General features: G+C 40.0%; 1 protein-coding gene across 6 annotated transcripts in view; it reads left to right on the forward strand.

Annotated features, from left to right (window-relative positions):
* The window catches only part of MAP7D2 (MAP7 domain containing 2), a 48016-nt gene that overhangs the window by 1019 nt on the left and 20084 nt on the right, over nt 1-26913 (forward strand). For 5 of the 6 annotated variants that reach the window (XR_014510916.1, XM_083439424.1, XM_083439425.1 and 2 more), the window contains exons 2-4: nt 21315-21392; nt 22265-22428; nt 25078-25192. Coding sequence is in view for 5 of the 6 variants with exons in the window: in XM_083439424.1 (XP_083295550.1) it covers nt 21315-21392; nt 22265-22428; nt 25078-25192 (357 nt within the window). In the remaining variant the exon portion in view is untranslated. Of the gene's footprint in view, nt 1-21314; nt 21393-22264; nt 22429-24435; nt 24883-25077; nt 25193-26913 lie in introns of those variants that run through there. The other variant, XM_083439428.1, reaches the window with a different exon arrangement.

Raw genomic sequence — 26913 nt, forward strand, 5'->3', positions numbered from 1 at the left:
ATGTAGGGGGGTTTGGTTTTTTTTTGCAGGAGAGCTTTGTTGCTGGTAATTGGGGAAGGTCAAGGATAGCACATCAAATCGGAGGGAGAAACTAGACGAAAGCCAACGTTTGGGCGTGTGGGTCTTCTTTACCCAGGCATCAATAACGCTCCTTTGCTGACTCGCTGTCATAGGAAACACGAGGCGGGCAGTAAAACGTCAGGAAAGGATCGCTGTGCTGTTAGGGCTTTTGTATTCTCTTTTACCAGCAGACGAAACCTTTTAGTGCTTTAATGGTGTATGGTCTCCTTGGTTGTAAAACAAGGCTGTCTTTGGTGTTCACTGGAAAGGGGAGTGTAAAATGGTGATGTCTCCTGCGAGGCTAATGTTACTTGGTTAAATATGCAGAGGTGCATATTTTGATTCCAAAATAATGCTTTTTTTTCGTTGCGTCTTTACATGTCTCTTTATGTCGTTTAAACCTGTTGGATTGGTGCTGCGAGGCGGATCCAAGCACAAGAGACAAATTACACAATCATGGAGCGTGTTGCCGGATACTTGAGGTTCTGCTTTTAACCAGGGGACTTGGGACTCAGGCCAGTTCCACCAATGCTTTGGACTGTTCTGTGTGGGCAGAGAAACAAAACAAAACAAACAAACAAACAAACAAATAACAGGCTCCTTTCTAAAACTTGGCTACCTCTTCAAAGATCTAGCATGCTTTGAATTTAGCAGATAGTCCTGTAAAAGCTGGTGGTAAGAAGTCTAATCTTTTCAATCAGTTAAGTTTTCATCAGTCAGTCGCTGCAGCTCAGAAGGCTGCCCAGCAAAATGGTGCTCCACTTTGGTTTCTTAAATTCTGACATGGATCTTGTATTATATCTCACATTTCTTCTATTGTGGAATTCAAGGTGGCCTGGTGTCCATGTGGCTTCTAGGCAGGAACCCATCCAAGCACTGAACAGACTTAACTGCTTACCTAGGTTTTGAATGTGACTCTCTATGGGAGACCCACAAGTCCAAATTTCCTTAGTATGGCAATCCGTCAATTTATTATCACAAGAATTTTGGACTTTGTGTCTTTGGTGACAGTTACTTTGGGCCATTTTAATTATAAGATTACCTATTTTATCACCATTGCTTGAGGCATAAAATCAAAAATTTACACAAAGCACCCCTATTAATTGAAATTTGTTGAAACGTTTAGAGAACTTAAATTCCCACAACAAAACTGAATAACCTTTTAAGAATACTAACCATCTGCTTTGAAGATATTCCTGTGCATCAAAGGAGAGCTGTAATAGTCACTCAAACAAACTCCCTTTATTGAGTACCTTCTCGTGAACTATCACCGCATCTGCCCCCAGCCAGCAGTTCCCAAATGTTAGAATGTAAGACTCACACACTTCCAATGTTTGGTTGCAAGTTGTAAGAGACACAGTTGTAAGTAGTATTCATCATGCTTGTTAAGGATTAAAAGCAATTATTTTGGGTTTACCTGTGTCTGTGCCCCACTTTCACCGGCTTTGTGACCCATTTGTGGGTCATGACCCACAGGTTGGGAAACACTGCCCTAAAGGATGACTAGCTTCATGCAAATTTTAGAAAAGTTTCAGTGCTACAGTAGTGTGATAGCATTTTTGTGACTTCTTGTGACACAAGCTTTTGTAGGTAGTGACCTACATTGATTCATTATGGGTATCTAATACAAATTCCTGAATAGTCACTACATTAATTGTTTTAAATTCATTTCCTTCACTTCAAGCCCATTGCACAGTAAACCAGTTAGTTAAAGATGGCAGCAAAAGCCCTGTCACTTTCAAATGTATATGTGTGTTCACGTTCTTGACTTTAAAAACCCTACCCTATACAATAAGCCAACCTTGATGGCAGAAAGTGAGGAGGAATTAAAGAAGCTTTTAATGAGGGTGAAAGAGGAGAGCGCAAAATATGGTCTGAAGCTCAACATCAAAAAAATTAAGATCATGGCCACTGGGCCCATCACCTCCTGGCAAATAGAAGGGGAAGAAATGGAGGCAGTGAGAGATTTTACTTTCTTGGGTTCCATGATCACTGCAGATGGTGACAGCAGTCACAAAATTAAAAGACGCCTGCTTCTTGGGAGAAAAGCAATGACAAACCTAGACAGCATTTTAAAAAGCAGGGACATCACCTTGCCAACAAAGGTCCATATAGTTAAAGCTGTGGTTTTCCCAGTAGTGATGTATGGAAGTGAGAGCTGGACCATAAAGAAGGCTGATGGCTGAAGAATTGATGCTTTTGAATTATGGTGCTGGAGGAGACTCTTGAGAGTCCCATGGACTGCAAGAAGATCAAACCTATCCATTCTTAAGGAAATCAGCCCTGAGTGCTCACTGGAAGGACAGATCCTGAAGCTGAGGCTCCCATACACCTCATGAGAAGAGAAGACTCCCTGGAAAAGACCCTGATGTTGGGAAAGATTGAGGGCACAAGGAAAAGGGGACGACAGAGGACGAGATGGTTGGACAGTGTTCTCGAAGCTACCAGCATGAGTTTGACCAAACTGCAGGAGGCAGTGGAAGACAGGAGTGCCTGGCGTGCTCTGGTCCATGGGGTCACGAAGAGTCGGACACGACTAAACGACAACAATATAATAAGCAAAAACTAACTACTGTACTACTGTACTATCAATTGACCAAAATATTGTTTAAAGAAAAGGAGTTCAGCATCTCTCTGAAGAGGAAGTCACAGTGATATTTTGTGTCATTCATATTTTATTTTCTATAAACAGATTCCAACAAGTCTATTTGTTTCTATGTTCCTTCATCCTCTGAGCACTGATTAGCCATGAGCTGAGGAAATATATATATATATATATATATATATATATATATATATATATGCCTGTAGCATTTGATAAATTGAAAAAGTATGTGAGATGTTTGGGTTTAAAAGCTGACCTTTGGATCCAGCCTTAGTTGAGTTAGTTAGGCACACCATTTCCCTGTAAACTATTATTTTCACAAGTAGCCATTAAATACAACAGGCTGAAGCGCATGGTGTGCGTCTCTCCTGGTCCACCCTGTAAATCCAGGCTTACAATGAACTTTTAGACAGGTACATTTGTGTTGTATGAGCTATTTTAGGAACACAAACCACAATCTTTTATTTAATCTGTTACTCTGGAATTCCTATTTCACATGTTCTGTGGAAAATACAAGCAGTAGTTGTATACAAAACCATGCCTTCTTGGTTGCATTATTCGCTTTACTATGAATTCTGGCTTTGTCAGAAGCAAGCGTAAGGTCAGAAATCCTACTGAAAATTAAGAGTGCAATCTTATGCATGATTACTCAGACGAAAGTTTCACGGTGTTCGGCAGGGTCTTTGTGCATAGGATTTCAGCCTTAGTGTTCTTGATTTCATTTAGTTCAGTGTGATTTGCAGATTAGCTTGTGGGAATTCCCTACTGAATACAACATTCAGCTGGTAATGCAGGATCATCAGTATGAAAGATGTTCAGGAAGTTGCTCAGCTCATCTATTTGAAATAAAGAATTACAGTACATTATTAAAATGCTAACCTTTGTAGTTGATCAGCACTAATATGTTGCCTGAAAGAAAGCATGCTTCCATTTTTATATCATTGCAAGAGACCCCCAGCCCCTGTAATATATTAGGAAGAATGACCAGATTTCTTTGTCATAGCTGAATGTGTGTGTGCACCTTCCTCAGCTACTCACTGACTTCTTCACTGGATAGTTCAGCTGAATTCACTAACACTATACAGGTTTAAGGAGTTAGAGCTTCCCTTGATGGTGGTTTTATAGGTTACTGAGCAATTTACCAAACTTAACATTTTTATATAATATAAGCCTGTTTATGTAGGCAATACACATCACACATTTTTTCATCCATTCCGTGTGTATTAAAGGGTTGCACTGTAAAAAAAACACATTTCTTTAATATTTAGTATGGAACAAATTGAAAAAGCAAAACTTTTGTCTTCACTGGAATATTTACGTTACAGAAATGTTTGGGAATGTTAATGAAATAGTACAGTCCTTTTACTATGTGAAAGAATTACTTGTAAATGGCACTTTAGGGTATGCTTCACTCCTACGATTTTAAAAATTATTAAAATTAGAAAGTAGGTCAGGAGATGTATAGAACATTGTGATATGACTCTTAGAGGAATTGCAGTTTTTATCACGGCTGTATTGGCTGCCGTGATTTGGTAATTGTTCCAGTTTTAGTATGTTATACTATTGTTCAATTGGTTTGTGTGTATAGTTAAGTTTTTGGTCTATTGTAAGATGGATGAAGGGTGGTATATAAATGGAATAAATAACAATGATACAGGATGGGGCAGATGTAGAGAATGGACAAATAGGGATGGGGCTAGAGTCAAATTCAAAGAGGGGGCAGCCAGCTTCTCTGATGTTAGGATGGTTAGCAAAAGCTTTGCTGAAAAAGTAGGCAAGCCTCATTCAGTCAGGTATGAATTCAGGTGAGTATCATTGATATATGTGTGTGCGCACGCACACTTAAAAAAATAAATAACTTGGCTGGGATTGTGGCTTTTTCTCTTTGAATAGTAGACATTCATTCCATATTGTTCTCATTAATGAGAACTTCTTTTTCTAACTTTGATTGGGTATTGTATTTCATCTCAGGTTTTCCATATTTTCAATTAATGTAATGACATTTGCAAACTTTAGAGCCTTGCTATAGCTGTAAGTGGTTGCTAGGCTTCTCCCCACCTTTTCCTGTCACTTGTATTTTGCCAGGAGTATGCAATTTTGTTAGTGTGAGATGGTAATTGAAGCTTTTCATTATGCAGGGGGGACTCTCACTAACATGCATGGTTTTAGATGCCCATGTGTAATAATATTTACATATCATTTTCAAAACTAGCTGATCATTATATTTCACCGTACTGTGAAAGGAATGCTCTCAAATGCAGAAAACTTGAGTCTTTTTTTTGAAAAACAACTCCAATTGTGTTTAGGACGTATTCTATGCATTGCTTCTGAAATGTTAGAATATATACTGTCTTTGAAAGAGAGAGGACATGCAATTCTTTATACTAATTAACTCTAAATGCTAATATTGGTATGAGTCAAGATTATAATACAGCAATATTGTCTGTGCCATATCAGAGCTGGAAAGCCACCAAGGATATAGTTTCAACCTGCCAGAACTAACTGACTCTTGCTTCCCTTCGTATGTATTATATTGATTTCAAACGTATACAGTTCTTCTGAGGGGCCCAACTGTTCCTGATGAGCGGTAATCAATTCCGTCTCGGCAACTGCCTTCTTCTATTCATCATAACAAAATCAATTTAGTTTGGAGCTGAAACAATCCATTTGATCATGGCTGCAGTTTATAACGTGGAGCAGCATCTTCCTCCTTTAAAAAGAAGGTTGTTTGCTGGTGAAACACAGAAAAGTCAAGGAATGCCCATTGGTACTACCTTCCCATAGACTGTGTAGCAGGTTCAGTTTTACCTGTTAGACCTTGAAAATTTGTCAGTAACCTTAACTGTTTCCTGTAAAGGTTTTCCACTTTCCTTTTTAAAAAACATCCAAGTAATGGTGCAGTTGGGTTTATCAAGGAGACCTGCTCCTGCATCATAAGGAGCTTTTTCACACCAGTCCTAGACATTAACAGGAGCACGTAGCACTAATATGGAGATTTAGATATATATGTGTGTGTGTGTGTGTGTGTGTGTTGTGAACTCTTTTTTCCAGGAGAAAATTTTAAAAGCCCTGAATGTTTTTAAATAAAAAGAAGGAAAAAAGAAAAAAGATTGGACATTAGAATTCCAGGCAAACTCCCACATGCTCCAGTGAATTTATCTGACAGCTGTGCCAATGCATGATTAGTTCCAAGGAAAATGCACTTGCAGCATTTTAAGGCAAGAAGTTAAAAGCTGGCTTGCACCGTCTACTATGTTGCACTGATAAAAACTGTTCATATGGGCAACTCGGTCACATTACAGTATTTTGTTTGAAGTTGACCTTGCTTGAGCTGAATAGCTACAAAGGGAACATCAGGATCTTTACACTGTCTGGCCACCAATACCTTTGGCTTCTTTTCTTTTGCCTAGTGAGCAGTTAAGTTCTGTCAAACACCTTACACAATTCCAGAGTGGAGTCCCTAAGACAGTTGGATGGTGCCTTATACGCCTCCTTCCGGCAACCCCTGCTGCCAAGTTGTTGCCAAACGTATTGCTCTGTTTTCCTTTGGACCAGACCGGCGAGGCCAGGAGGGAAGTCTTGTGGTCTGGGAAGACCAGGACTTCCATACTCGCTACCCAGGCTTGTGCCCAAAGGAAATCACTTTGGTGCTGCTAACACAGCCACTTCAGCCCATAGGCACACTCCATTGTCTCTTGAGATAAACAGATGCCAACAACTCTGGGACCTTATGATGAATGGCAGTTAATAACTCAAATTGATGATGATCATATAAATATTCTGAAGAAGGTAGAATCTACAGTTCTGTGTACAGTCATACCTCGTGTTGCGTTTGCTTTATAATACGTTTTTTCAGGTTGTGTCCCACGGCAACCCGGAAGTACCGGAAAGCATTACTTCTGGATTTCTCCGTATGCGCAGATGCGCAAAATGACATAATGCGCAGATGTAGCACGTGCAGATGCAGGTTGCATTCTGCTCATGTTGCGAACGGGACTCCCGAACGGATCCCGTTCGCAACCAGAAGTACCACTGTAGAAGCATAAGGATCTATGGACGATGTATGCAACCTAGATTATCTAGGTTATAAGAGGTTTTTCTAATTGGGTTTTATAAACAAGGATCATAGGACTAATACATAATACAAATAACTAGACCAAGTCTTCTTATCTCATTTGTATATCACAAAAATAGCATAATAAATTTGCAGTAATATCTGCACCATATGGTTCATAGTCCGTGTATAAGTTATTGGTTAGGTTATTAGAGTTTTAAGTCTGTGTCTCTGTTTCAGCTTTTTATTAACGTTTTGTTAGCTCCTGTTTCTAAAGCCACTCTCAATGTTTGCCATTTGGGACTGGCTGAAACTTAATACTTGATAATTTAATTGCTGTTTGAACTGGTAGCTTGCACGTGACATCACAATTTTTCCTGAAGTAGCATAGGCTTGAAAACATTCTGTTGGTGCTCTTGGCAGAAGACATGCATGTTAATGTTGGTAGATCATGTCTCTCTCATTCCCATTGCTCCTTAGTATTAAAATATTCAGTTGTTTACATAGCTTGTGATTCTGAACGTAGAAAGATCCATGGATAAGAACGGATTATCTAGTTTCTCTTGTCTGAAAATACAACAAATGAACACACATTCTTGGTGAGGTACAGTGACATGTGTTATCTTCATTTTCCATGGTATCATTTATTAATCTGCTTTTTATCCCAACATTAATACATATTTTTACAGAAGTAAAGTGCAATAAAAGTACAGTCATACCTCAGGTTGCTTCAGGTTGAGCGCTTTCAGGTTGCACTCCACAGCAACCCAGAAGTAACGGAACGCGTTACTTCCGGGTTTCGCTGCTTGCGCATGCGCAGATGGTCAAAATGGTGGCATGCACAAAAGCGGCAAATCACGACTCACGCACACGCAGTTGCGGATTGCATTCACTTCAGGATGCGAACGGGGTTCCGGAACGGATCCCATTCGCATCCTGAGCTACCACTGTACAGTGCATGCAATAAATTAACAACATGTAAAATAGCATTGAAATTCATCCATGGCAATGCATGCCCAAAGCAGCTGATAATGTTAGAAAATAATAATATAATAAATACATACAATAAAATTTAACTACTTACATATGCATACTTACACCTCCTCTCTTCCATCACTTGAAATTTTAAACCTTGCTTTGTTTAAACAAGTTTTACAGTAGTACCTCGAGCGACAAACACCTCAGGTTACAAATGCTTCAGGTTGCAAACTCTGCTAACCTGGAAGAGTTACCTCGAGTGGAGAACTTTGCCCCAGGATGAGAATGGAAATTGTGTGCTGGCGGTGCAGCGGCAGCAGGAGGCCCCATTAGCTAAAGTGGTGCTTCAGGTTAAGAACAGTTTCAGGTTAATAACGGACCTCTGGAATGAATTAAGTTCATAACTAGAGGTACCACTGTATTCTCTTTTTATTCAAGGGGTGTATAACACCAAGCTGACCACAGTTTTCAGCTGGTGAAGAGGGTTCTGGCTCATGAAAACTTAAGCCACAATAAATTTACTCGTATTTAAGGTGCCACAAGAGTTTTTGTGCGTGCCACAGTAGAACATCTACCACAGCATGTGATGGTCAAGACTACTCCTTTAGCTCATCTGTCTTCTTTTTCACAGAATGAATTTGTTCAGTTGTTATAAAAGCAAGTGTGTAAAACTGCCAGAAATTTAACTGACAAACTGTGAAGGAAGGTTCAGGCTCGTGCAGTCATTCTGCCACAAGGCTTCTCATCAAAGGGAAAGTAGGGAGTTACATGAGGTGAAATCATTGCTTTTAATGAAGGCTTAATTGAAGCTTGATGTGGAAGGAGTGCCTGTAGCAAAGTACCTACTATGCAGACACTGAATTTGAATAACTCTGATGGAAGCTTAGTTCTTCGACAGAAATACCCAAGGGGAATTGACCTCTATAAAAAGTCAACTTTTTGTTTCAAGTGTTTTTTTTTAAGTTCTATAGGGCAAGAGTGCTAATCCTACCACAGTCACTGCAATACAAGTAAATGGTAACTCTTGTATTTTTCAAATTTAGTACACAGGCAATCCCCGTTTACGGGCACTGTGCGCATCAGTGGGATGTGCATAAACCTATCCGGTTCTGACTCCACCCCCTGCCCCTTTGGGGTGCTGAAAAGGACTCGCATATCCGTGGTCGGACACATGTCAATCATGCACAAATGGGGAGTTCGCTGTAGTCTACTTGTCCTTTTCTCATGATAAGTATATTATAAAAACCATAGTGATCTGAGTGTAACAAAGATGCAAAACAAAACAAAATTACATCAGCAAGAAAACAAGTTCTTGATTCTGAAATAAGATGCTTCCTGCTAAAAGTGCTTTCAACAGATTTTTAAAAGGGGGAAGTTGTCCAACATACATGGATAGCTATCTGATTCAGTGAGTTTGAACAATTTGTCAAGTAGAAGCAAGGGTTTTATATAACGTTATACCTTATGTATACCTTATATGACTGCATACTTCAAAGGTGACATTATATGCCCTGTAACACATCAGAAATATTTGTCAGTGTTTTTACATGTTGGATTATCCAGGTTGTTTTGTTTTTTATTCTGTTTTTTGTCTTGGTTTGAAATCTAGTCACTTTTGCAGTTACGCTGTTGATAGTTTAATGAGTGGTTCTAATCTCTGTTTGAGACTTGAGGCAGAGAAGGAGGCTGGCACGTGGAGCATTGAGTATACCGCTCTACCTGCATTTCATAATAAAACAGCTAGCTTAAAATGCCTAAGGACTGCTGGCTTGCCACTAGAAATTGAATCACTATATTCACCCTGCTCCAGTAGCAAGGGCTGCCCCAAAGGAAGACCTCACAAGTTTGCAGTTCTTGCCTCTGTGAATTAGGGTTTTGGTGGAAGAATATATGATTTAAAGAAGCATTCCCAAGTCACATTGGTCTTATCTGCATAGTGTACCATAATAAACCATATTTAATGGTTTCCTGTTAACATGCTGATCTCATCTTCCTTGCTCATCCACATTAATGCACCAGAGAAACAAACCACCATCCCTGACTTAGCATTGTGTCAGAGCTGGGGATCATGGCTGTTTCATGCCAAGTAAACCATAGGAAGTCAAGGTTTTGTTCCATTAACTATGGTTTGCTAAGCCATATAGATTGTTCCATTTAACAGTGGTTGGGTCCTGCAAGGTACATGAACCTCAAATAAATCAAAAGTGGTCATTCTTTAATGTACTGAATACCTTGGAGGAAGACAGGTGCAAGACAGAATGGCTTGCAGAATAAATGGCTCTAGATCAGGGTGGTCCTACATGCTGGCCGCATGTGGCCTGTAAGGCCTTTTTGGCCCTTGGTGGACAAGGGAAGGGGTGGCTGCAGGCCATGCTGTTCTGTAGTGTCCTTGCAGGGTACCTGCACAGCTGGCTCCGAGAGATGGAGTCCGCACCATGCTGCTTTGGTCACCCACTGGTGACATTGGCAGTATAGCTTCTCTGGAGCCACCTCCATTGCACCCTTTGCCGCAGCAGCCCATTGCTCACTCACTGTCCCGCTAACCTGGCAGAGAAGCTGAGCAGCACCTGTTTTGGCAGCATTGTTAACAAAAGCACATACATCTGTTTGTGTATTCAGTTTTCTTTACTAAGTGAATATATTAAATATATTCATTTTATTATAGATATTCAATTAAACATACTAATTGCGTATATTAAATAATAATAACTATATTGCGGACACTTTAATTTCTGATATGGAAATTTAATTCAGCGGCTGGTTCTGTGTACTCTTGCGGACCACTTGGTCTGAGAGGGTGGACTGCCCTGCTGTAGATATGGAAGAATGAGAATGCCACACTCAGAGCACCTCTGAAGCTCACCTTGCACATGTTTTATGATGGCTAATGAACATTTTGGGAAATCCTGCTAAGAAAATAATTAGTCAGCCAATTAAGAAAACAAATTAGAATCAAAAGCGTTCAAGCAAGGTTGTATTTTAACTGCTACCTGTTCATACACTTTGGGTTTTTTTGTGAATTTGTGTTTAATAGTCATAATTTCTTAGATTGTTGTAACAGAGTTAGCACTTCATAAACTTTCAGTTTGTTTCAGTTCACATGTTTAAAATAACAAAGCAACAACATCAAAGAAATGGGTGACTTGTTTCACACTAATTATATAGCAAGAAGTGAGGGAGAAAGCGTATTGCTTTATTTAGTAATGTATGATGACGCCTGAACTAATAAATGTGGGTGTTGGTTAGTTCTTGGTTATATAAAAGAGGGAAATGATATTGAGTCAGAACCTAACACATTGTTCTAGTCCAAACTCAGCTGTCTCCCTTTACATATTAGTAGTGCATCCGTATACATGCCAAGATGAATAATTATTTTAGTAGAGGATACAATAAAAAAGTAAATAAAACCCTATGTTGAATATGCCCTTAACTGTTTGTGTCAGCCTGGTTGTTGTTTTTTGTCATTGATGGTATATTAAATTTCCAAGGTGGGTGTTTGGGTAACACTGACTTCAGAGACACTTTTTCATTGTGATTGAAATAGAAGTCTTAAATTTCAAAACAAGATTCTAAAACACACTGCTCATGTTGTGATATGTTTCATTTATTTATTTATATTTATTTAAGAACATCAGTTAAGTACATTTGGCCTTCCATTAGTCTCTGAAGTCTTCTCAAGGTTAGTCCTTATCTTGCACCCTGTAAGAGATGTCAATTCAGCATTGCTGAGTAAATGCTGTGCCAGCAGATTATGAGCTTGAAAGTGTGTTTTTGAAAGCAATACAGTGGTTTGTTCTGTAGCACAGCGTTATTGAGGGTAACTAAACAGTCATGGTTTTAATTAGAGCTTTGTTTGCTTTTTTGTAAGGAAAAAAACACCTCTATCTGTGAAGAGATCTTCATTGTAGGATGTATCTGGTTTTCCAAGTCTGAAGTACAGAACCATGAATCAAGCATTTTACCGGGTTTTATCCATTTAGCCACTCCTGTTCAGAGTAATATGGATATAATGGATACTGGGGGGCAACCCTCTCTCATTTTAATCACCAATAATTGTTGTAATGTCAACAAGTATTGATATTGATTCTGCATTCTGCTGAATGTGCAGTTTATTAAATAAATACTTTTGTATCCCACCTTTCGGAAAATTTCTCACAAGGCAACAATTTTCTAGTGTCTTCATCATGGAAGTTATATATCATGACTTATGAAAATTGTCGAGAAGCTTGCTGGTGTCATTCATGACCTGGTGACCTCCAAATTGGGCTACTGCAATGTACTCTTATGTGGGTCGTCCTTTTGAGAATGGCCTGGAAGCTTCAGCTGGTACAGAAATCTACTGCTTTTTATGATCAGACTTGAGCATGTTGCAAAATTCCGAAACATCTCCATTGCTCATCTTGTAAGTTTTTCTGAAAGTGCGGTTTATAGCCTTTAAAGTTCAAATCATCATGATTGTGTTGAAGAATGCCTCTTGTCTCTTCCTCACACCCCCATTCTAAGATCTACTGACAATTCTCAGCTCTTTCTGGGAGCTGAGATGATATGCTAGAACAAGGCTGGAGAACCTGCAGTCCAACAACATCTGCTAGGCCATAGGTTCTCTGTCCCTGTGCTACAAGGATCAAAGCCTTTTCGGTGGTGGCTCTGCAACTATGGATTACAGTCCTTCAGCATATCTGTGTTCTTCCTTGGTCTTGTTTTAGAGAAAAGCAAAAACACATTTTTCCAGATATGTGGGATTTAACTGGAAATGTGTGCTTTTCTGTGTGTGTTGTTCAAAATATTTTATAACTTTGTATACGTAATGTACTCCCGAATTGTATATAAACTGCTTTGGGAGCATTTGTGTTAAAAGGTAATATAGAACTGCAATAAAAATATACTTAAACCTGTGCAGATTAATATAATCAGCAGAATTCAAAGAGATGTGTTTAGCTAATCATCCGAAACAGATAATTTAATTACTCAAATATCAAGTTTTGTAAATTTGTTTTCACCATCCATTAAGGATGTGGGCTTTAATAAATGGAAGCTTCCTGGTTTTGCCTTGTAAATAAGGCAAGACTGGTCCGGTAGCTAGAAATTTTGTGAAAATGGTTATGTGGTGAGGACAAAGGGTCCTGTGAGGGCCATCAAGTGGCCATGTGGTGAAGCAAAATTGTAACAGTTAATGTTCTAACGTTTTTGAATTTATTAAATACGCTTGATAAAATGAACATTAATGGTAAAGGATTTAAAATAGCTTGATCTACCGTACTTCCAAGTAAATAAAAGGGAGAATTAAACTACCTGAGGATTATTTATATATTATTATATTATATTATATTATATTATATTATATTATATTATATTATATTATATTATATTATATTATAAAATTGTAAGACTGTTATCATGCTGCAGTATACGTGGCTGGCAACAAGCAGCCATGACAACTCCTTAGCGACTCATACTTAGGCCGTTTCTTCACCAGGAAGCTAGCCTGGTTATTCCAGGAATTGTCTATCTTTGTTTAGATTTTAACACTTGCTGAATCTAGGAATTGGAATGGTCTCAGCATGCAGCCAGAACCCCTTATCCCAAACTCATAACATTATTTTAATTGGTGTAGGGAAAACTGTGTTTTTTCTAACTTCATTGCAGTTTTGAGATGGAATGATTTCCTTATAGAGAAATTTTCACTGAAAACCTCGTTGAGGTAGTGGTGATTTGGCCATATCAGACCAGCCTGTTATAGGCTGCTTTTGGATGATTTTAGGCACATGAGTGAAATACAAGTTTAGGAAAAGAATAGTATGTATGAAAGAATATATATTGCATTAGCAACTCTGATTTTCCTATAGTTAACAGATGGGAATGATAGAAGAGGGAATTCAGATTTTAAAGTTAGCATCACTGGTCCACAGAAAACAGTTGTAGGTACCACCTGTGCTGTGAAAAACAACTTTTCCTATGATAGAAATGAATGATGAAGTTATCTTCTATTTCTAGCACTCAGATCTTATACAGCCCTCATTCTGTAGTTGCTTTGCTTAGCTCTAGTTTACTCTCGCTAGTGTGATCCAGCCTACAGCAAATTGCTTTTGATTCTTACCACAGTTTCATTAGGAGTTATAAGAGGTCTGACTTCGTATAATTCTTTGGGTGCAGATCTTGGACTAGTAACTATTTTGCAGTGTATAAAAATGAAGATTTAAATAATACAAATGGAATGTTCCATTCCATTAACAGTTTCAAGAAAATATACATGACTTGGTCAAAATGTACATTTATTGATTTTTCAATTGGATATTTTAATTCTTAAACCTGTATGATCCTCTGATGTAGCAAGACTATTGTATTGGCTTTTTGTGTTCATATATTATGGAAATTCAAGAATGAGAAAGTTTGATAGTAACACATAATTTGCTTAAACAAAAAATATATATACAGGGGGATTTATTTATTTTTAAACTGAGTAGCTTGTCACAACAGATGCAACAGAGCATTGCGAACTCTGCATTTGAAAGCTCTTGCAGTTAAATTTAATAACTACTTTAGGGGTGTTTTTTTTAGTTTCTGTGAACACATATTACTTATCTTGAATTTCCAGAAAAATAAGTACACTCAAATTGCCATCTCTACCATGACAATCATTGTGCCTGTTATTATGTTCATTAACAGGGTTAACATAGTGTGTTGCCCACAGTGTAATTTTATTTTGCTGCTATCGCAAGTGGCCAGAAATAATACCATTGCATATGATAGTAATAGTACCCAAATGGACCAGAATCTACAAATACGGGCAAGAGCATTTTAAAAATCTAATCTGATGAAAAACCCCATTCTGTAGAAATATGAGGCTCTCAAAAATCCAGCACAGCCAGTCCTAACACCCTCCACTGCTTCTGAGCTGAGAGCTGAGGAGGAAGCCAGAGGTTTCCCCCCGCAGTTTTACTGGATCTTGAAAACACCTGAAGCACTTTCAAAAGCTGTGCAACATCAAAGATGATGCCTTCAGGCAGTCAAGATGTGCGGACCTCTGAATATGGCGCTTTGGCATATTTGTGGTAGTTGGATAAGTAGCTTGGCACAATATATGCCAAAGGAGTTTCAGAAATTCAGTATTGTAGAAACCCCAAACGTAAGTAATTGTCACATAGTCCTATGAATACAATTCTATGATTCTATGTTTTCTTAGAAAAACCCCAGTGTGTTCAGTGGACCTAGTAAGTGTGACTTACAATTATAGTCTTAAATGGACAGAAGGTATGTTTGTTTGTTTGTTTGTTTGTTTGTAAGTAAGTATTTTTAGTCACTGTTTATGTATTTGCCAAGCATTCAAAATTAGGAGGCACCAGTCACATTTTGCAACAGGCAGCCGGCCTTTTGCAACTGGACGGAGATGTTCGGATACCACCCTTGGTGTCTAGCATCTCCATTTGCCTGGCTGCAGTCACCTTGTCTGCTGGGCACAGCAGCAGAAAAAGACACACATTGTTGCTGCCACACTACCCTGCAAACCACCGGATTTGCCTGGCAGCAATCAATCAATCAATCAATCAATCAATAGCTGCTGATGAATCAGGTTTCTGCAGGGTAGCACGATAGCAAAAGACGTGTCTTTTGCTGCAGCGCTACCCTGCAAACCACCTGATAAGCCTGGTAGCATGTGTGTATGTGTATATATTATTGCTGCTGGGCTGCCTGGTCTGCTAGCGTGGCAGCAAAAATAATAATAATGGCGCCTAGGCATTTTGTTTTGGCACCCACAACCTGGGTCCCAGGAGCCACAGGGCTCCTAGCTTTCCTATCCCAGTTTCTAAAACTATTTGCTTGGTTGGTATTATTTGCTGGTGTTGTTGTCTTTTTAATTGTGTGTGTGTGTGTGTACATTTTGGGGGGGGGTACATGTTTTGTGTTAACTAACCGGAGAGCTTTGTGTACTGAAAGTACAATAACAAATTAAATAATTGTCACATTAAATTTCACTATACTGCATGGTAACCCTTGAGAAGAAGGTAAGATTTGAGGACCTATTGTATAGAATACTACCAGCTTGCCTGCATTCATTTTTAGCTCCCCTTATTGTCTGCATGGATCTATTTTGTTAAAGTCTTTGCTTGTTTTTGTTTTCAGTTGGACAATAATTTCCTTTTCTAAAGGGAACTTTCTTGCCACCCACTAATAGTGTCTTATTCCTGCTGGGCTGTAGCACACACACACAAACCATAGTGGTAACCTTAAAGCCATTTTTAGTGGACTCTTCCTTGACAATATTTGCCAGCAAGAAGCAGGAGAGAGATGGATAACAAATTTACATTAATTTCTGCCTAATGTAAACCTTTACTGTAAATATTCCACTAATTTTACAGAAGGGTGTTCAATACTAAATTTTCTGTTAGTGTGCTAATGATACCAAGGTCAGAATGATTATGTTATATCGTGTCCTTCTTAGCTCACTTAGTGTAATAAGACTTCCTCATTAGTTCTGTTCAGCCAACCTTCAGTATTGATAGTATGACACTTATTTCCTAAGGCTTTGCCTTCAAGTATTTGGATTTCTCATGTGACCATTTTCACTAGTATTCAAAGTACTTCTACCTAAGTTTCCATATATTTATTATGCTTCATCCTGCCCCATAATTGAATATGTTTCTCCCCGTCACCCCAAAACTTAGTTGTCACCCTATCAGGGTTAGGAGTAACCTGGTGGAATAAAATGCCAGTTTCTCACTTATTCTAGTTCACTGACATTTAATTCCTCCTTCTAGTATTGACAGTGAGCTTAAATGCAGCCTGTGGGGAAGAGCAGGGAGAAATGGGGAAAATATATATGGTGCAAGAGGAACTATTGGAGTGTAATAAGCTAAGTGCTGAAGACACATCGGGCAAGGCATGGCCAACAGGTCTTAACGTATTTGGAGCAACTGTACTGTATATTAAATCTACAACTTTGTGTTCCCCATAGGCCTAGAGCAGGCTTCCTCAACTTGGCCCTCCGGATATTTTTTGGCCTACAACTCCCAAGACCCCTAGCTAGCAGGACCAGTGGTCAGGGATGATGGGAATTGTAGTCTCAAAACATCTGGAGGGCCGAGGCTGAGGAAGCCTGGCCTAGAGGAAGGTGGAGCATAAAGTTTTAGATTTAATACTGTTGCTCTAGTCTAAATGCTTATGAGAGGAAGAGAGTGAAAGTTTCCACTTTCTTTCTCCAAGAATAACTTAAGTTTGAATATGTATTATCTCTAGTTAGTTAATGCTGATGCTTAGTCATCCCAAATATTCCCAGTGGTCCTGCAGAACAGAGCTGGGGGACCTTTGTCCCTTCAGATGTTGTTGGGACTCCAGTTCTCATCAGTCCCAGCCAACACAGCCAATGGTTAGTTATGATGGTAGCTGTGGTCCAGAAACTTCTGAAGGACCAAAGGTCCCCCAGCATTGGTTTAGAATGTTAAAGGATAAAAGCAGCATCCTAAATTGAGCCCAGAAACGAATAGGCAGCTAGCATAAATGGCACAGAATAAGTGTTACATGCTCCAAACACCTAGTGTTCTGGCTGCTGCATTCAGACCAGTTGTAATATCCAAACTGTCTTCAAGGGCAGCCCCATGTAAGGTGTATTACAGTTATCAAACCTGGACATAACAAGCCCATGTGTAAACCGAGGCAAAGTTGAGCAAGCTGGTAACAGGCACACAGTACGGATGAATAAAATAGTATGGATGTTGCATAGTATTTTAAACTGGATGATCCTTCTGTATGGAATTAGTGTACTAAAAGAGTACAAGCAAGCAAAAAAAGATGCATCTATTCGTTTATTTGATATACTCTGGACTTGTGCAGTTTGTAAATTAGTGACTGAAAGAAAATGGTTCTTCTCAGTCTTTTCACTTGTAGTAGTCTCCTATGTCTTGTTGCAGTTATTCAGCAGCTGAAAGTGTTTTATATATATCTTGACAATCTAGAGCAGACTGTCATAGCTCTGTATTTAACACAACTTCTAAAATTTGAAAGCTTAGTGACCCGCAGTGATTTAATTGGTTCTTAATATAGTATGACATCGAATAAGCCAAAATCTGACAGTGGGTTTCGTATGTAGTCTTAGATACATGAAGCCTAACCTCCTAGCAGGGACTCCTGAAAAGAATTGAAGTTTCAGAATATCATCTTGCTTGATTTCACCATTTGTTCGTTCATTAAGCAGACCATTCTCAGATTCTGCTAATCTGCAGTTTATATTTTCATTCATTACATTTATCCTTCATTTTTCTCCTAGTAGCCCAAGGTAGCATGCCTGTTTCTTCCCCTCCCCATCCTACCCCATTTTATCCTCACAACATCTCTAAGAACACAAAGTTTGACCGCTCCAGAATTGCAAGCAGACAGTAAGGAATGCTACTAAAGAATTTGAGGAGCACATTGCTGACAACATTAAGACCAACAGCAATAAGTTCTTTAAATATATAGCCGTTGCCCGTCTAGGGATGCAGTTGGACTGTTTGAGTGAGTTTTGTGAGTGTTATTCGGCATTCCCCTCCCAAAAAAGGTCAACAACTCTGGGCAATCCTCCCCAAAAGCTGAACAACTCTGGGCCATCTCACTCTATTTTCTTAAATTGGAGTCCCTAAAAGTAGGGATCATCTTATACACGGGAGCCTGTTATACACAGAAAACTACAGTATTAATTAACTACAGTATTTAGTGTTAATTCTGGAAATGTATACTCAATTCTGACCGAACTAAGCCTAATGTAATTATGCTATAGGAGGCTTAGTTCGGTCAGAATCGAGGATACACTTTCAGAGTTAACACTGAATACAGTGGTACCTTGATTTACAACCATAATCTGTTCCGGAGGTCCGTTTGTAAACCAAAACAGGTTGTAACCCAAGGAACCCAAGGCACAGTTTCACCAATGGGGCCTCCAAAAAAATAATAAAAAAATTGTAATCCAAAAAAATTGGGTTGTAATCCAAAAAAAGGTTGCAAACCGGGACACAAACTTCTGGGTTTGACGTGTTTGTAATCCAAAACGTATGCAAACCAAGACGTATGCAAACCAAGGTACCACTGTACATGACTTTTGATAAATGAGCCACCTTAGACATTAGGGGGCCATGAAAATTTATGCCCTAGACTTTCTAGTACTCATGTACTATCTGAAACCCAAGGGGCACATTAGTTGCCGGATGTGAATTCACCCCCCCAGCTCTCCCCCCTCCCACTAAGAGTGCTCTTGTACACAGGTCCTGCTTATGAGCTTCCCCCAGGCACCTGGCTGGACTCTGTGAGAAGAGGATGCTGGACTAGATGGGCCATTGGCCTGATCGAGCAGATTCTTCTTATGTTGACAATATTCTTTTAAAAGTGCAGGTTTAAACTTTATGTAATTCTTTAGACTAGTATTACAGTAGCTAAATTATGATTATGTTAAAAAAAAAAATCACCCGATGCCAATATTAAGCACCAATTTTTTTTCCTGGAGTAGATTAGTATGCTGATTGTTGTAATACTTCTGGATGACACACTTACAGTGGTACCTCAGGTTACGTACGCTTCAGGTTACAGACTCTGCTAACCCAGAAATAGTGCTTCAGGTTAAGAACTTTGCTTCAGGATGAGAACAGAAATCGTGCTCCGGCGCCGCGGCAGCAGCAGGAGGCCCCATTAGCTAAAGTGGTGCTTCAGTTAAGAACAGTTTCAGGTTAAGAACGGACCTCCAGAATGAATTAAATACTTAACCCGAGGTACCACTGCATAAGCATTTCCATGTGATTTGTCCCTGTAAAAATAAAGCAGATTCCTAAGTTACTGCATTGACTGAATTTCTGGTTCCAGCCCCAAAGGAAATGATGAGGTGCAAATCTCTGCTATGGCCACATGGGGTCATCCTGAGACTACTAAATGCAAGAAACGTAGGGTTTCCACCAAGATTCCTTCATTGTTTATAATATTCAATAACCCAAGGATTATGGAAGAACAATTTGCAATCAACAGTATATAAATGATATTATGGATACAATTTTCTGTCTGTTTGCTTACAAGAAATTAAATTTGCATCATAAGAATTAAAAACAAAACACATAGTAAGTTAATAGTATCTTAGTGGGCTTTGGAATTTTGGAGGAAGAAATGCCCAAGCTTTTAATCTTTTCCTATTTGATCCATTGTATCATGTAACTAGACTCCAGAATTTTTAAGTCATTCATGTTGACTGTGTTTATTATGCTGAGTAAACTAGGCACACTGAAATGGAACCCTTATCTTGGTGCCTTGGCTGCAGTCCTGTATGCTGTTACGTAACAGTAACCCCCATTAAATTAAGTGGGATTTACATCTGAGCAGACAAGTGTAAGATTTGGGCTGTTGGTAAAGCAATAACACATTCCTGTTTGCTCATGTAAAGTAATGTTCAGTTATAGAAAAATTACAATTAATTGCCAAGATGAAATTCATGTTGATTTTAAAAAAATGAGGTGGCTGAAAAAGAATGTGCATAAGGGAAGGAGATGTATTTCCTTTCATTGGATGTTGTATGTTAAGAAATCTTTTATGCCTTGTCCTTAAAGAATGAGAGGAATGGGAAGGACACGTACAAATATTTTTAGTAGTGTATATTGAGCCAATCCTCGTTTAATTCAAACGCTCTTTGATCGGCGGGGAAAGTGTAAAAGCCACAAATAGTAAAGTCAGCATTAAAACCATAAAGCAGTGCAGATAACAGACACAAGCATACAAGTGTTGAACAAAATGCATTAAATGAAATGTCTGCACATAAGATTCTTGGTCTTTTCAAAGAAGACTGCTAGGCTGTGAAGAAAGTTGAATGCACTTTATAGTCTGGAAAACGTGTGGAGGATCTAACCACAATTGGAAAGATATTTTCAGGTGTGTAGGTATCATTGCTAAGCAATATGTACTTGAACTTTATTATAAGGATTAGCAAACCAGTGTTGATCTCATCCTGTTTGGTATTGCTACACACACAAACATATTGCCCTCAGGCAAGAGGTTGGAAGCTTTACTAATAGTTGCTTTCAGAGTCTTCCGACTGAAAGGTGGGGTTTTTAATGTGTTCTGCATCTCTATACACGTAATATCTAGGTTGGATGACTGTAACATGCTTTATATCATGGGTGGGCAAACTAAGACCCGGGGGCCAGATCCGGCCCAATCACCTTCTAAATCCGGCCCTCGGACGGTCCGGGAATCAGCGTTTTTACATGAATAGAATGTGTGCTTTTATTTAAAATGCATCTCTGGGTTATTTGTGGGGCATAGGAATTCGTTCACCCCCCCCCCCCCGCAAATATAGTCTGGCCCCCCACAAGGTCTGAGGTCTGACCCTTGCTTTATATGATGCTATTCTAAAACAGACCTTATAGGAGATAAGTGAAACTAGACAAAAATTGTAACACGAAGTGTGTTTGGTTTTTTTGCTGAGTGGTTTGTCCTGTAAATACTGATTAGGCTGCTCTTGTGTTGTTAAATTTTAGCAAAAATATTCTGCAAAAATGTGACAGTTGGAATCCTTATAAAAACAAGATAATAAAAAATTAAACACTTAACTAGTTTTTAGGTACTTGCTGTGATTTTCCTAAAATGGGCATTTCCTCTTTTGATGTTTATTAGCTGTAGATGGATTTCTGAAAACTGACGAAAGACAACGACTAGCCAGGGAAAGAAGAGAAGAAAGGGAAAAGTATCTTGGTAAGTTGACACTTTTCTTCCTTGGATGTAGCTGGACAGCCCACTCTGGGAAGGCGTCCTTGAGGATCGAGGTGGCAGGCCTTAAGCCTAATTTTCCAGAGGTTGGGGGGGGCATGTTCCCTAGTCTTTCCTGCACTGACGATGGATCTGGCCTGTTTTCTCAGTTTAGAACCAGAGGCATTTATTCTTTGAAAAAATAAAACAGGGACTTCTAAGCATCAACTGCATAGACCTCCTCCTCTGGCTGTGCCCTGCTAGGCCAGGCTATTTAGGATAGTTTGGCTTGGGAAGGTTCTTGGCAAGAACAAAAGTTCATCGGTACTTTCCCATACAACATTCACCTCCAACCTCAGCCTCTCACCTTCCAGTCTGTTGGTGGTTTCAGCTCTAATATTTCTGAAGCATGAGGGCACATGCCAATGGCTGTAGTGGCAATTGGGGTACCAGCACATGGGAAGTGAGCAGCAGCGATCCAGGAGCAGAAGGGGAAGTATAGATCTGGTTTTATTATTTCTGCCTCTTTGGACTTGGTGCTACATGTTTCAGCCCATGTAGGGTGGTGGACTTCTCCAGTTAGCTGCTTATGTGTTTGAGGAAAGCTTTACTTTCATTTATGTTGCTGAATTTTCCACTTAACAATTTAGAAAAGTTGAACCATTTGACTGCTTCTGTGTGTGTGTGTGAGAGAGAGAGAGAGAGAGAGAGAGCGAGAGAGACAGAGAATGTACATTTGCCCTTTAAAAAACCCAAGCCATGCTAGTGGACCAAGACTTCCCTTTTTTTGTATGCTGCGTCATTCTCTTTCAATATGTATGGCACTTCATAGATTTGTATTCTACATCAGAATAGGAGAATCTCTCTCTTTATTGAAGCTGCTAGGGAACAGCAAATCTTGGAAAAAGAAAGGAGAGCAAAGCTTCAGTATGAAAAGCAAATAGAAGAACGATGGAGGAAGCTGGAGGAGCAGAGACAGAGGGAGGAGCAGAAAAGGGCGGCTGTTGAAGAAAAGAGAAGACAGAAGCTCAGAGAAGAAGAGGTACGCAGTGCTTTAGCATCCTGTACTGGAGGTGGGGACCTGTTTCAGCTGGTTTGAAGCATGCCCAACCTTCTGGGAGCCACATCACTATAGGAGGTGGGGCAAAACAAAATACCTCATCAAAAGGGGGGGGGGAATCACCTGTGCCACCCCTTGTCACAAATGCACATTCCTCATCCCTCTTTGCCTCTCTTGCTCTTTTTGTACACATACACGCTTATAAGCAGTCACACACTCATACACACACCCTCACTCAGAGGTCGGCAGCTGGGTGGGGTAGGGTGCTGACCTGACCTTTAATCGGCTACTTCACAGCTACTTACTGACAGGTAGAGGAGGAGGTGGAAGTGAGGTTAGTGCAGTGCAAACATACCAACGAAGTCAATGCATTGCTTTCTGGATTGCAGATAGATGCATGTCCATAGGACTCACATAGAGGCAAGTGTGTATGGGTTAACAAAAGAAAGATGCTGAGCAACAGAAGGCCAAGCTGTAGATGTAGAGAGGTGTGTTTTTTTAAAACAGCTGTGGCTCTTTTTGCTGAAGTTGGAGGGAGTGGTGTGCAGAGAGATGCCACCAAGTGAGGTGCCATTAAGATGCTAGACAGGCCTCTGTGACACAGGGTGCCAAATGCGACAGGCAGGAACGAGGTGTAGGTAGGCAAGCTGCTGCAGCATGTCTAGATCTGGGGGTGTCACTGAGAGATGGACATAGGAGTTGTTGCTCTGGATAATAATGGATCAATGACTGCATGGGCACAGTAGGGGCTTGGAGAGACTTGAGTTCATGGTGGATGGTGGCTCTAACTTGGGAGCAGTGAGAAGATGAGCCTCTGTCATCTTTCCTTTGACTCCCAAAATTGTAGGTTAAGGTTGGTTGTCTAGAGCTGTTTCTGTGAACATTGATGCATTGAGGAGGGGGGGGGGCAAGTCATTTTTGAGGGTTTTTTTTGAAAAGCATGCTGTAGCTCTTCCTTGTTGATGCAGTTTTTTGGTAATAGTGAGAGTTGACCAGGTTACCTTCTGAACCAATAAGTGCTTGGCCTTTGAGGTGCAGTTTAGTCTTTGGGTTTGGCTTATGAATGTCCTAAATGACTACCAGTTTCCCTAAGTCACAAAAGGCTTAACCTGGACAGCATATTGATAAGTGACCCTTTTGTCCTTTATCATGAGGATTTATTATTCAGGCCCATGCCTAATATGTGCTAGGTTTTGTACAAAAGTAACAAAGTACAAGTCATTGTTTACCAGCTTTGCAGTTGATGTCTAAGTTATTGGTGAGAACCCACAGATCACTAGTTCTGTGGGTCAATGTTAGAAGTGGGTCTGTGTTATTCCTTGAAAGTCTGAAAGCCTTTCTAAGCAAACTGACAACTTCACCTTGCCATTAGGAGTATCGTTTGTTATAAAGCCACCTGATGTTAGTGTTCACCCTGCATGCAGAAAGCTAACCAGTTAGTGATAAAACACTTCTCTGTGATGAATAGGTTTGCCATGTGCACTGCTCTTAAAACAAGCTGTCCCTCTCATTGCAGTCTTGGGTTTTATGGGTCCATGAAGGGGACTATACCATATACCCTGGCTGGATGCTTGAATCACTTACTCTCCATCCCATATCGGTGAAACGTAGAATTCATTTACCATGTGAGAATTTACTGTATTTTTATTTTGTCCTTCCTCCTGTCAAGTCACTCTATTTTATCCTCAAAACAATCCTGTAAGGTATATTATCCAGAGAGATTGTGACTGTGAGCTTTGTGACTCAGCAAAGATTTGAATGATTGTTTCCCTGTTCCAAATGCAACACTTCCGTTGGACAAGGATAAACAAATACTACCCATGGAATATAAAAGCCAGGTCTGAGAGTTCAGTATCATATTCCAGGGTTGCCATCTGCTGTGTGACAAAGGAATGTTACTTGGGAAACAGGTCGGGGGGTGGGAAGACAATTTATAGGGATCACCCTTGGAAGGAGAAATTATGAGGGGAGAAAAAAATGGAGTTTCTTTTCTTTCCCCCACCCATAAAAAAACTTGACACGATTTTAGCTAATGGAAAAAATAATGAAAACACCTAGCTATAGTAAATAAAAAACATTAATTCTTAAGTTGCTTAGCAGGTTTTCAGGTTGTTGTTGCTTTTTTTTGAAAAAAATAAAAATAAAACGCCACCAAACTGGTGATTGCATACATTAAAGGAAGGTTTCCGTGTGATTGGAAGGAATCATTGCAGCAATTGAGCTTCACCACTGAGGCAGAAGACATAGCTCTGCTGAGATGACAGAGTTAATGCTTTCTCATGCATTATTCTTAAACAAATTAAGCCCAGACAGAGCCACAGCAGCAATCTTGCCAGCAGGAGCAGATGCTTGGAGGTGATGTAACTTGTGTTGCTAACTTCAGCCTCTGTACTGACCTCAGTAGTGACTGCAGACAAAGGATACATATATTTTGAGGTGAGTGGACATGGCAGTGCCTTCTTTCCTCACTTCTCTTCACAGTATTGGTAAAAGGACCATTTTGAGCACTGCTTGTATGTATAGCCGGGATAAAGATTGAGTCTTTTTCTCCCCCCTCTCCCTGTGACAAGGGCTCTTTAAGAAAGGCAGACCTGGATTCAGTTGTTGTTGCTTTCTGCAATAATTGCTTAGGAACGATTAGAGGCTATGATGCGGAGATCCATGGAAAGAAGTCAGCAGCTGGAGCAGAAACAGAAGAGATGGTCGTGGGGAGGAGCACTGGCTGCAGGCTCAGGCGACAGAGATGGTGAGTGAAGCAGGCTGGCTGCATTGCAGATTCCAAACTGCAAAGGCTCGCGATTAAAAAAAGAAAGCTGCAAAATCTGTTGTGACAGTAGACTGTGATGTGTGCGGGAGAGGTTGTCGAGGTGCATCATTTAAAAAAGGATTTTGAGACTGCTTACTGTATTTCATGCCCTGGTATCTTCTTGGAAATGGGCCAACGCCAAGTTTCTCTACGCAGATTATATACCGGGCGTGGGGTAGGGGGAATTAAGACACCATGGAAAATAAACCACTGTGTTGTCAGTGGCTATAGGCTCTGTGTGACATTGCAGAACGCAATTTATTTTTAGCTCAGGAACTCCTAAAATCTCAGGGGAGACTTCTCCATGATTGTGCAGTATTTACTGCTGGAAATGAATTGTTCTCTTTACCCTTTTTCTCTAGCTGCTCTCTTTTCGGTTCCGTTTCAAAGCAAGCTTCCTTTTTTTTAACCACCAACCATGTATTAGCTTTTATGTTGTTCAGAAATCATTTAAATTTGTTGTGAATTCACCAGCTTTTCCCAATAGGTTTTGTTCATGTGAAATATCTCCCAAGTGATAATACAGCTGCCCAAAAAGTATAAGCATCCCTGTTTAAGCTGAAGTCTTTAGTATGATTCCTCCTCCCCCCCCCCCCCCACAAGGCAGTACAGAAAAAGGAGAAGGATAATCTCTTAACATTTCCAGAAACAGGCTTATTAAAATACCTCCTGTATTGTTTGGGATTTTAATGTTATTGATGTGATCTATCACCTCTTTGCTCTGATTTTTTCTGTTGTTGTGTAGGTGAATCAGAAAATACCCCACCCCCTCTAGGTTTAGCTGCCAACACCCTCCTTCCAGACTCTGCTGCTGCTGCTGATTCCACCAATGGTATTTGAGAGTCTCACAGTGCCATAGTGTCGTTTATCACTTTTAACGCATCCACCAATTTTGTCCTCCCCCCTAACTTCCTGTGTGTTCTCTGTTGTTTCAGTTCAATCCTTGACAGCATTGTTACCAGAAATTCTGGATTCAGTTCCCCCAAGCGTCACTGCTGCCATTTCTTCGGGGAGGGGAACCTGTGGCCATGTAGATGTCGCCGGACTACAAGTTCCATCATCCCTTACCATTGGCTGTTCTGGCTAGGGCTGGTGGGAGTTGGAGTCCTGCAACATTTGGAGGGCTACAGGTTCCCCTCCCCTGGCTTAGAGTTTGTGCAACACAAATGCTGTCGCAATGGAGGCTTTGTGGCAAGAGGGCTTGGTGGATTGCACCCATGAACTTCACTGTCTGGTGTTGTTGTTTTGTTATAAACGAAGTAATGCATGCTTGGCATTCCAACGTCATAATGGTGATTTGAATCCTGTTCCTACTAGATGTTGTCAAGTTCATTTCCTTTTTTCCTAGTGTGGGACATACACGTGTCATGTGTACTGTGTGCCTTTTGAATAGCTTCTCTAGGTGGGGACGGGACTAGTTTAAAACATTTCAGTTACAATGAACAACTTACAATAGAACAAATAGAATTAATTCCCAGTTACCTTTAGGAGCCATGCACCTATCACCTAATAATAGAATGGATCGTTATTTGAACCCTTATTTTGAATTAAGTCCAATAAGACTGTTCTGGGGGTTTTCCTGGCCCTCCAGTAATGAAGTGCAGGAGGACATTGACATGGAATGGAAGGGAAGGAGAACCAACCAACTGAGCAGAAGGGGG

This window comes from Podarcis tiliguerta, assembly GCF_965153285.1.
Source record: "Podarcis tiliguerta genome assembly, chromosome: 4".
Taxonomy (NCBI): Eukaryota; Metazoa; Chordata; class Lepidosauria; order Squamata; family Lacertidae; genus Podarcis; species Podarcis tiliguerta.